The following is a 12860-nucleotide window of genomic DNA, read 5'->3' as shown; positions in this document are numbered from 1 at the left end:
TAAAAAATATAAATATGAAAACTATGATTCTGGAGAATTAGACAGTAACCTCAAAAACCCATAGAAGTTACTGAACTCACACAATGTAGGTTAGAGTCAAGCATTTTCTTGATTAAAGCTGGGTTGCTAAAGATTTTTAGCAACTCCAAAATACAAAGCTAGATAGTGTTGTGAGGATACAATTTTTGATAGTGAAGGCATAACCTTATAATATCTTTCTGCATATATTTTCTTCCTTCTTTTCTTCCCTCAGTTTTTGCTAAATAAACACTAGGTGCTTATGCACAGAAGTATCAGTGAAAATATTTCATAAATTATAGTTTCTGATAATTTTTTTTTTCTTACTCCTCTTCAGAATGAGAAATTGCTTCTTAGATCACATAAGTCTGCACTGGTGGCAGCGACATCACTGAGATGGGATTTCCTATCTGGAATTCTTCTCTGTGACTTAATCACACCAATGCAGATTTTTGTTTTTCAGCAACAGTAAGACTCAAAGTATTCAGACAGTTGAATACCAGTCCTAGGTACTTCTAGAAACTTTTCAAGTTAGAAGGGGCTGATGACTAAGGGAGGTATAAATAAGAAGAATAGCACTTGTTCTGCCAGATGTCCTAATTTTTTTTTATTCATCTTAGGCTCCACTTGCTGCTTACTATGAAAAGAGCAATCAATTATGAGTGCAGTGGTATTACTAAGTCACAGATAAAAATCATCAGGTAAATATATCTTCTGTCTTTGTTCCTAGAATTGCTTCTCACTATTACACATAAACAGTAAGAGGTATATAAAGAGTGATCACTTACTACTTGAAGTAAAGAAAGATACCCAAATCCTACATTATCAAAGTTTACTTTCACGTTTTTCCATCGGGCACTTTGATTGTTTTTTATGAGTTCCTCGCACTGACTAAAATTGTTGATTTGGTCGACTTCAAACCTTTCATCAGTTGTGGTGTTAACACAGTAGTAGAATTTCCCAGCAAACAGATTTACTCCCATGATGCTGAAAATTAGCCAGAATATAAGACAAACGAGAAGCACGTTCATGATGGATGGAATTGCTCCTAAAAGGGCATTCACAACCACCTAGTACACAAATACAGGGGGGAAAAGAAAAGAGTGTAAGAATATTTACAGCAATAAAGTTTTGTATACTGTTTTACCAATGCTTAATAAATGCTTGTTCAGAAACTAATACTATAAATTTTAAAGCAATACATTAATAACTGTAGCATTGCACTGTTCTTTTAAATACTTAACATTAGTATATGTAATGAAAGGAAAATAAGTGAGAAAATTAATTTAAAGAGGAACAAAAGAGAAGACCTGGTGGTCATAAGATGAAGCCTGACAATAGTGTGTTTTATATAAAAAAGACAAACATGTTAAATATAAATACAGACATAATAAAATTCTAAAAATGCATCAAATTATAGCTTAAAAATGTTTAAAGAAAAATGGCAACCAGTAGATTTGATCAACGTAGCTTTGAAATTTAAGCTGAAAACACAAATGCCATGAATCTAGAAACTAAGCTCTACATTAAAAGGATTATGCAGGAATTAAATACATATCTTTATTGCCTTATTGTTCCATGCAAGATTATAACAAAGATTAATTTCTTTGTATAGAAAAGCAAGACAGTTTTGCAATATGTGTCTGCTTGAATCAACATAATTTATTTCAAGCTCCAGTCTTATTGTTTCATGTATTGAGTTTAAGTCAGTAATACCCTTCATTTATCTAAAGAAGGACATATATCAAGGACATATTTAGGGGATTTGATTTTGCATTTGAAATTACTTCTGGCCAGTTGCCTTCTCAGCCCTTTGCAGGCAAGATGTCAATAATTACTTACGTAGATAAAAAGTGTATTTTTCTAATATATATTGTAATTAATCACATGTGTCTGTCAGAGCTATCAAAACTTCTGTGATATTTGTTTGGCTAATAACTGAGCAATCATTTCTCCTTAAACGTCCAACACCAGATCTCATTTACAGGTTATATTTTATTTTAAATTTTACTTCTTTCCTCTAAAACTTTTGGGACCTTGTAGGAAGGTAAAATAAAATATATAGTAGGGCTCTGATTCTCAGTAAGCCAATTCCTGGAGTAAGACAGGAAAAGACTGGCATGGATACTTGGGGTGTAGTAAGCTTAGTCCATCTTTGTGCCCTGCTTTCTGCAGCATAAAGGGGGTCTCTCCACAACCAGTGTAACTTGAGAGCTGCTCAGTCTTACTACCTGTGTTTCACAGGCTCTTGAAGGTCTTTGGAAGCAGAGTATTGTGGTTGTGTTACTCATCACTTGGCACCCTCCTCCTTGCAAATGTCATGCCCAGGAAATAGAACCTGTTCGGAGATCTTAGGTAGAAATGTTATTTTCAGGGCATATTTTCTTCTCGTTTTAAGGGCCTCCTCCATTACCAGACCATAGAAATTGGACCTTTCTTTAACTGAGAATTCTCCTTATCTATTATAAAACCATGATTTTTTTTTAAATTTAGCTTTTCTTGGCAGCTTCTGTTTTTGGTGGTAACTTTAAAGGAAGCATGCTTGCTTCTTGAGATTTCTGTTATACAAAATGTGAAGTACCTAGGTGATGTACGCATAAGGCAGGCACTTTAAAAAGCATTTAAAAAGGCTAACAAGGTCCCAGTAATAGTCTGAACATAAGAAACAATTTTCAAAGGAGTGAGGGAAATTATTTTTACTGTTCCATGGGGAGAAGAAATCTGTTGCTACTTAGCCTGATGGAACTGAGAACAACCTAAACATTAGGAATGAAATTATTCTGGAATTTATTCCAAGTCTGACCTGATCTATGACACTGTCCTACTGCTGCTTTGCAATTCTAGGCCAGCTAATGCTTGTCTTTTCTTTTTTATCACCCATAAAAATGTTCTGGATGTGTTACACTAGCTGAACTCCTTTGGTTAATCTTGGTGAAAAAACTGAAAATAAAGATGTCAAGAACAAAAGACAGGGATTTAGTCCTGCAACTTGAATAAATTAAGGTTACCTGTGCTCACACAAAGAATGGTTTTGTATGAATTGAGTGCCTGTAGCAGTTACCTTTTTAACAACCCTGAAATCCATTGGACCACAGCACAGATCCAGAATGAGCAGCAGAATGCTAACAGCTACAGTAATTGTTACAGCAATTATGAATTGGTAATGGTTGTAGAAAGAAAGATTTCTACAAAATGCCAGCAAGTGTGTCTCGCATCTTTAGAAGAAACAGGTATTGTAGCCTTGCTACTGAGACTGCCAAAAGATCAGCCACATCTTCTTGAATAAGAAGTGAACAGCTTCCAGCAACTGTTCTAACAACGGTTCCAACAACTTATTTCATATAGGTCACTGAAAACCCATCAAATGGTAACAATTTTTGGTCACTACTGACCTGGCCTGGATGCGAACTGGTGACCTAGAGATGAAAGGCTCTGTATCCTATTACCAACCCCTTGAGCTATCCAGTCCCCCTGGAAGGTTTTTTAAGAAAAGAAGAAAAGAAAATTAAAACTTTTAGAAGTTGCTTTCTGTTTGCGTTTTGGTTTTGTTTGATTTTTTTTCCCCCACCAGTGCTGAGCCTTTGCCCTATCATATTTGTAATCTAAAACTGCATTTTTACATGCTGGTCAGCTGCTTGGCTGACTGTAAAGTCCAACTTAGGAAGATGTCTTTATTTTCTTCAACATATACAGTTGGAGGCAATTGCTTTATCAGTGATTTTTCTGGGTTGGGTTTTTTGTTTTGTTTTGTTTTTTTTTCTTTTGGTATTTGCTTTGGGAATTGCTGAGGTATATAAGGATAACCAGGACATTAGCTTACATAATATATATCCAAGATAGCACCCATACTTACACGTGACACCTACAAACATAAGTTACAGCAAATGGACAGAAAGAAGTGAGAACCAATTGAAAAGTGAACTGAATGCAGAAAAGAGATCAATTAGCATTTCTTAATGAGTTAAAAATTTAGCCAATAAAAATTGTAAATCTTGTCCTGTTGAAAAGAGTCTGTAGTGGGTTACAAGAATGTCAAGCAACTACAGCTCTTATTTTTGTGCATTCTTCAAATCTAGATCAGCTGTACATGATTCTAAATGCATTTTTTATTTTCAAAGGGGCTGTTCTTTTGTGCCTATTTTCTGTTATTCCTTGATACAGAATATAATGCTAGTAAGTTAGAAAAAGATGGTTTCAGTTGTTTGTTTGGTTGGTTTTTTAAATTACCTATGCATTTCCTCAAGGCTGAGATGATGTTGGTCAGGCTGACTCCGGTGAGCAAGCTGCAAAAGCCCAAGTTGATTCTGCTTGTTCACCTTCCTATAGCTTCAGGTAGGTGGAACAGCAGTAAGTGCAAGTGAGAAGCAACACCTGACACCTACGAAGACAAATGGGCTCTAGACTATTTTACATCTCAGCTGATATTCATCCAGGAAAAAAAATAATCATTGTGGCATACCATGTCTCCCCTAGAAGAAAGCAGTATTTCATATATATATATATATATATATACACACACAATTTTTTATGTTTACATTTTCATAACATTTATCTTCCAACATCAGATATATACATAAGAAAAAAAGAATTACTGCAATGCTAATTGTCTGTCTTATCTTCTGGCTGATATGACATTATGTCAATACAAATTAGTAGTCCAGTTGTTTTCTGTTGTTGATGTTTGTATCTTTTTTTTCTTTTTGACAGCTATCCAAAGAAGACAGCAAAATGGAACAGGAAAAAAAATAATCAGATTTACTATGAGAGCTGTGCTTATGTATAGAATAAGGACTGTGAAAAATACCATTATATCCCTGCCATATAAGTAGACTACAAGTAAGCTTTACCAGATTCATACATATCTGAAACACACACTGAGATACATAGGTATTATAATTCCCACAGCAAAATAGCTTCAATGGATCCTGGCACCTCAGCAGTCACAGACAGACTTTCCAGGAATTCCTACACTGGACCTGACTAATGGATATATCAGGGCCTCCTGAACCAGGAACAATCTTCAGTAGTACTTATTAGTTTTTTTCCATAACTTTTGCAGATTCTGTGAAGAAGTTTCAAACTCTGTCCCTGGTGCAAATGAGGAGGAAGTGATCATCTTTGCAATGGAAAGGAAGATGACAGGATTATGTCTGGAACATTTTTCCAACTTAAAATGCCTCCACCTTGGAAGTTGCCAAATTCATAATTTTAGGCTTAAACAGGAAAAGTTTCCCAAAGATTTGATGTGTCAGATCTCATATCAGAGTTTGAAAGAGTCTATCAAAGGCTATAGAGGTTATTTAACGGTTATCACTTTTTTTTTTTTTCCTGCATGTACATTCTCATGTGAGATTCACATAACAAGCACAAAAAGCCAGATAATTTTTTTTCACCAGGAACTTTATGGATCAAATAAAAACACATCTTCTATGCATACTATATGGCCCTAACAAGCATAAGACATGTTCCTCCAGTACTTAATTCCTTGATGACTGGGAAAGCCTGAGAGAGCTTTCAGGACCTCCAGAGAAGAGGAACAAATTGTGGTCTTGAGTACATATGTCCAAAAAAATAAAGTTTCTTTCTCTTGAAGTGACTACCTGTATCGTCACACAGTCATAGACCCTATAGGGTGGTTGTTAGGAAAAGCCTTCATCTCTCTCTTAGCAGCACAAAGATTGAAGAGCCAATTGGCCAAAGACAGCAGCATGCAGAGAGAGTTTGACAATAGCATACACAGCATAAGCCTCATTAAAGCAAAATCGGAAAATTCATTCCTGACTCAAATGACACTGCACTGGGCAGGATTTGAGAGTAAGCTATGAGTATTGGCTTGTCTTGAACAAGTATGAGGTAAAAACCTCTGCCATGAGATCATGAATCTCCTGCTCAACTGGCCAAAGTTCAGATGTACACAAAGCTGCCAGAGAGAATATTTGTACTGAAAAATGAAGAAATGAGCAAGTAGCCATTGGTTTAGATTCTTGGTCCACCACAGAGGTAAGATTGTTGGAATGAGCAGGTAGATATGCTGTGAGTGGACAGGAATGGAGGCTCAGGTGACATACATGATCTGAATTTAGCATGTTCTCATAGCGAAGGACTTTGAGGACATCACACAAGGAGGGCTCGAAGATGCTGAAAACAACATGACTTGACCAGGTTGTGGGTATCAGGTAACAGACAAGTGTATTCTCTCTTAAACTGTGGAATAGTTGAGGCAAGGGAGGCAAAGACATAAGGAATACAGTAACTTCCCCAGTCAGGTGATCAAAAGAATATTTGAGAGAGACCATGAAGAAAGCCCATACCCGACTCAGAAAGATTAGCACTATCTGATAGTCCAGGACAAAGAATTATTGAAGCAGACCTCTTTCTTGACAATTATCATCCCTTGCTCTTTGCAGTCATGAATCAACAGCTCTAAGAGAACCGGTGCATCAGCTGATTTACTTGTATTATGGCAGCATAAGCATACCACTGGCCCTCCATGGGCCAAGCACTATCAGAGTGAGATCAGCTGTCCAGCAGTTTGAATTCAATGTATATCTTTCCTTCATGTACTTTTAACTGAGCTTTTCCACTATCACTGGATCCTCTATCATATGTATACTATACATTTTCTAGTTTACCTATCATGAAGCATGAGCACATGTTCCTATCAGTCAAGTCAGAAACATATAATAGGAACTTCTCTATATGCAAATAACAATGTTTTCCAAAGACTGGTGCTTATGAAAATGTAGACAGATGCTCATAAGGTGACAGGCAATCAAAAAATTTGTTATGAAAACCAAATTTAAGAGAGATATGCACCCAGTACTTTATGTCCATGTGATAGGAAGGAAGACTTCTACATCAAAGAAGTTCAAAAGAAAAAAAAAAAAAAAAAGAAACCAAACCCACCCTCCCACCCCCAAGCCCCTGGATTTTGCTATTGCACATCAAACCCAAATCCAAAATATAAATTGCCCTATTACAAACCCTTTTGAAAGGTAATTAGAAAGGCAAAACTAGATAGTCTAGAGCAAAAAGTTTACAAGTATCTTTCAAGTACCTCCCCCAAAAAATGCTTGAATGGCTCCTCAGTTCCCAGGGATGAAACTCATAAGTGTATCTATGAAGAATAGGGAAATTCTCACAGAGTATCTCTTAGTAAGCTTTTCACACTTTGGGGGTCACAGGTGGCTTCGAGTTTATGGGATTGCAGTTTCTGGCATTTTGCTACTAAAACTGTATACATTAAGATAAACTGGAACCTTGTAGATATGCAGTGTGATGTAAGACACAGCACTAGATTTCTAGAAGAGAAGTACCTTAAGAAACGTGCAATTCCTTCAATTTTCTCATTTGGTTTGTCAGGTAAAAAGAGGAAATGCGTGGACCTGTAGGGTAATCAGTGGTGATAAAGTCTTAATCAACAAACAAAATCAACAGAAAAAAATCTTAGCAAATACAATTTTCATCAACGATAAGATCATCCACCAGTTCAGTGATGAAATGTGTTACTATCCACGTATGTGCAAAGATTAACAAGGGTGAAGGTGAGCTTAAACATTTCAATAATTTAGATTAAAATTGTGGAATCCTTAAAATAATTAAGTTGGAAATGCCCAGTTGACAGTAACTATTTGTGTTCATTTTCGTTGTGAGAGCACCTTGTGACAGACAGCACTGAGATCATGATCACCAATGTGCTATCCCTAAATAAAGTGTAAACAATCTCTAACAAAATAGGTCTAATTATTTCTCATAGACAGAGGTTTTTGACTGGGTAGGAGATGGGTTTGACCTTGTGAAACAGTTAATTATACCTGTTAAAATCAAGTCAAGGTTTCTTCTGATATTACTCCAAATATGATGATTTATACTTAACTATATACATCCATGCATAAGAAAACGTTTTTTTCCCCTTTTTAAACCTAACATTTACCATCCAAAAATCAAACCTTGTGTAAACCCTTTTCATCCTAAACAATTTATAACAAGTTATAAAGTTGAAGGGACCGGCACTTGAATGGCAAAACAGGGATCTCATCTGAATTTCTACTGTTTTAAAATTCCCCAAAGCCTGGAATTCAAAGCACTATTTTCTTATTCAGTAAACATGACACTTGGGAACAGCTGGTTTTCTTAAAATAATAATAAAAAAGGAAATTAAAAAGAAAAAAAAAAGCAGAAATAATTTATCAGTAATTACTGATTTTTTCAAGGTATAGTATACATGTAATGTAAACATCTTGTAGCAGTGGTGTAGTAGGCACTGTGTGTTTACAGGACCATTTTCTGCAGTGTCATGCGAAAGCAGTGCCTGCACCCCTGCTGTCCCTTCCTGCATGTGACCTGGTGTTTGTAAGGTGGTAGGGGGCTCAGGGTGACACAAGAGGTTGGGGCAGTCCCTTTGTTCTGACCAAATAGAACAAAAATTCTGTAATAACAGCTTCTTGTTCTCCCTCCTACTACAAAACAGATGATGAGTACTGCATTTCTCTGAAGTTAGAGGAACCACTTTTGTAAGTCATAATGCAGCAGAAAGTCAGTGGGATGGGAGGAAATGGCTATGGGGCTTAAATCAGGAGAAGCTATGTCCGTTCGAAATGTTCCTCTCACAAAGGCAATGAGGTACCTGACGCGTGGGCCAGCAGACAGCACCCAAACACCGCCCAGTGCAGAAGATTAAGACTGATCGTCAGCGGAGGCTTAGGGATCTTTGCCACAGTTGCTTAGTGTGAGCCTTGGAGATGCCCATGAAGAAAAATAACTGACGATGCAGTACAGGAAAAATATTCCCACACAAGATAACCTTGTCTCATCTGAGTGTATCCATACAGCTTGATGGAAGAGGGATGCCACATATGGATGTATAAGGATTACAGTTCTTTGTGATGAAGGGATAAAGTATATGTGCATTCCCACAGCAGTAATGTAGATGGGAACATTTATTCAAAGATAATAAAGAAAATTTATCAAATTTTTCCAATGTTTATATCAAGTAGTAAAACATATCTGACAATAGCAGATGAGGACAGAATGAGGGAGGGAGAAAGAGAGGGGACAAAGAAAGAGAGATAGAGATTGTGATAATTCTTTTACTTGCCAATACATATTTTAACAAGACACCTCAAAACTACATATTTTCTCATTGGGTAGCTTGGAATGGGTACACTGGGAAGAAGCATCCTGCGTGTGTTTGATGATCAGCTATGAACTGGTTTGAGAGGCAACAGAGGATGAGAATTAAAATATTTCTGTGAGAGAAAGCGCAACTTACTTGACATGATCCAAATAATGATTCTAGGGAGGAACTATGGTGAATCTAAAAATGTAGATTCATCCAGGCTATTCAAACCTTCTCATTTGCAATTAATTATTCCTCTCCATTTTATCTTAATGGACTTCTTGTGAGAAACTCTTATAACTCTGTCCCACAAAGAGAAATCAGGGTGCTGCACCATGGCTGTATGAATGTGTCATCTGTAATCCGCTAATTATGTTCCACTGTTCCAGTATTTACCTCATTGTAAAAAACAAACCCCAACCAACCCATACAATGCCTCCTAGAATCAAAATCAAATACCTCTGCACATCCCCCCCACAAAAAAACAACCAAAACCCAACCAACCACCACCAACAACAAAAACTCAAAAAGAAAAACCACAAACCTCCCCAATATCCTCTATATCAAATAGACATTTCCCATAACCCAGCTTGTGTCTGTTGTCTCTTGTTATCACTGTGGACACCTGAGAAGAGTCTGGCTTTTTTTTTTTTTTCTCTCTCCTCCAACCAAAATTAAAGGCATTTTACAGATTTTGCCTTTAAGAATTGCATAGTAAAAGAACTAGAATATTGGCACCTTTGCTACACAGTTTGCCTTGATGCCATGTATGTACATATAATTTATTCTTAACTACATGACCTATAATTATGTAAGTTCAGAATTAAATGACATTTAGAATAATGTTTAGAAAAGTTAGAAGAAAAGAAAAAATGAAACTGAAATCTTATTCTAGCAAACTAATGCTTATCCTTACTTCAGGATCACTGCAAAGTAGCAAGTAGAAAGTATGTGAAAGAAAGTAAATTATGATAGTGAGACTAGTATATTACTATAAATCAAGAGAAAAGTACAGAAGATTATTTAATGAAATAAATGAGTGAATTTTGTCAGAGTGTTAGAACTGGCATGAGAAGTACCTCAAATGTGAAAGAACTGAAAAAACTTGAGTATTTATGACAAGATTTTCAATTTTTGAGTAAAATGAAGACTGTATTGGGAATACAGGGTGAAGACTATTAGAAAACTACCACTTAAAGCGCCAATTGTAAAGAAAAATTTGGAATTTAACTGAGGGTATGCAAAAAAAAAAAAAAAAAAAAAAAAAAGACAGGCAGATGGAAAGAATCAGAAAGAATCAGAGAGACCTGACAAGAAGGTACAACTAAATCTTGATCTTAACAGTAATGAACAAATAAAGTTGAAGCAAGAGATATAAGATCTCAGAGGAAAATAAATCAGTCCCTTAACAAGCCAACTGCAGTCTTTTCTACTTCTCCTCATTGTTGTACAACTGCAGCTGACTAAAGAATGCTTCTGATAGTGAATTGTATCTTCAAAGAAAGCAAAATACTTCCTCAAACACTTACTGCATAAACTATTTTTATGGCACTTTGTCCTGGAAAAATTTCATGCAATTGGGTGGTGAGTTTATATCTTGGAATGCTAGAACTGCCAGCAGGGAGGTTAGGCTAGAGGATCCTTCTAACCACAATGATTCTGCAGTTTCTGTCCTATTTAACTTGGTTGAAGTAGCAACAGAAGCATTTCTTATTCACATAACAGTCTATTAAAAGCAAGCTACACTGTTGGTTTTAACAAAATACTGGAGTTCCCAGAGCAGCTTTGATTCTGTTTCTCACCAGAAATCAAATATACAACAAAACACTTTTGAAGACAACATTGAAGAAAAGACATAATTTAACATACTGTATGATGAAATACAATAATCATCTGCCAAGCAATAAATCACATGGCTGCATTGGTTTGAGAAGACCTGGTAAATATTGCAAATACATACAAGCATGAAAACAGAGTAATTATTTGGTGTGGGAAGAAGATCTTCAAATTTCACCAGATGCAGGGAAAAAAACCCCAACGTTTTGCTCTTCCTGTTGCATAAATGAAATGTTATTGACCTTTATGGGTTGTTTAACATTTTTAATGAAAATATAAACTGTATTATATATGTATCTCATTCATATTTCATTAAATTTTGATCCTAAAAGGATTTTCTTCAAGACACAACAAACAAATTCTGACAAAGGTTATATCAGTTTCAATTATACAAGAAACTCCTTCAGAAGTTGCTTTCCAATTGTAGAGCTACAGTCTAAGAAAAAGTCTTAAAATACTAAGGTATTTCCTGCATGATTTATGAACATCTATACAGATAGTCTTCTTACATCAAAGTTTGCAAATGTTTAAATTGTCTTTCAGGAGACACAACACTTCTAATAGACTTTCTTTAAAATTCAAAGGTAATGAATAAGATCACAGTCCCCCAAAAATCCTTCAAACTGCATAGTCTTTTGATCAACAAAATATATTCCTCTATATTTAAGCAAAACTTGCAGAAGATAGTGAATACACTTCCTTGAGAGTGAATATGTAATTCTTAACTGTGAGATAAGATGCTAAATCTACAGTGAATGCTTTTTATGTTGATACATCATTGACAATGAAGCTATAAAACCCCTACACTAATGATACCCTCCTACAGCTGGTGCTTGCAAGGGTTGCGGTCTAAGAACTGGATTTTTCTAAGGATCTGATAGTAAATGCAAATTTTTTAAATCACTGAGATGTCCTGCAGGACATGTCTAACTCCAAGAAGATACTACCAAAATTATACTGTTATTGGCATTTTATAAAAATTACGAAAAACTCGTTTTCCAACACAGGCCAAAGAAGACTGAACTCAGATTCCAAGAAAGGTTTATATGTTATATGATGTCTTAATGTAACATGTAGGGGTTTGAAAATTGCGCAAAAAATTAAACTGCAATTATATAAATATCTATAGTTGTGACTATTCAGATTATAGTGTTTTCGTGTGTACTTAATGTATTACAAATAATGTTCAGAACTTTCTATGGGATATTTTTGAATGTATGTAGCTATAAATTGAGTAACAGAGTAGGGCACAGATCTTTCCAAAACAATGCAAAGACCAGATTCAAATTTTTAAAGAAAGTGGGTTTTTATCTCAGTTAAAAAAGCATCTAAACATATCTGCAGCACCTTTCTTCTGCAGAAAGAACTCTGGTATCTCTAAATAACAATATTGTTTTTTCTCAAAGTTTGTCATGTTATTTCTGTAACATCAGCAATTTCAAATAATTATTTCCAAAGATATATTATTTCAAAGCAATTAAGAAGGGGGTGTAGGGTGCATAAATATAATCTACTTTTTCTGCTACTGGGATTCTCAAATGAGATTATTTCTCCTTCTAACCCTAAATACACAATGTAGTGATTAGTCACACTGCAATCATTAAGGATAGAAACGGGGGAAATACTATACCCATAATACAGGTAAGGGGAGGAACCAGTGGTCCACCCCATCCAAGCTGAAGAAAGGTTATCCTATATTGAATAGAAATATATAGCCTTTAGTTAGTTGTGAATCTGTAATGACAGACACTTGATATTATGTTTTATAATTCAATCATATGAGAAATTTTTCTTTCCTAGTAATGAAGTTTAGAGTATTCCTGAAAATGCCTCATTATCGCTTTCCTGGTAAGGGAATCTAAGGAATAGCCATTGAATTTTACAGGAT

General features: G+C 35.5%; 1 protein-coding gene across 5 annotated transcripts in view; it reads right to left on the bottom strand.

Moving 5' to 3' along the window:
• Positions 1–12860, bottom strand: part of LOC308068439 (sodium channel protein type 1 subunit alpha) — a 182837-nt gene that overhangs the window by 14186 nt on the left and 155791 nt on the right. For all 5 annotated transcript variants that reach the window (XM_080399064.1, XM_080399068.1, XM_080399062.1 and 2 more), the window contains one exon: positions 807–1088. In XM_080399064.1, the coding sequence (XP_080255190.1) occupies positions 807–1088 (282 nt within the window). The remainder of the gene's footprint in view (positions 1–806; positions 1089–12860) is intronic.

This window comes from Falco punctatus, assembly GCF_963210335.1.
Source record: "Falco punctatus genome assembly, chromosome: 8".
NCBI lineage: Eukaryota > Metazoa > Chordata > Aves > Falconiformes > Falconidae > Falco > Falco punctatus.
This window is presented reverse-complemented; position numbering and strand designations above follow the sequence as displayed.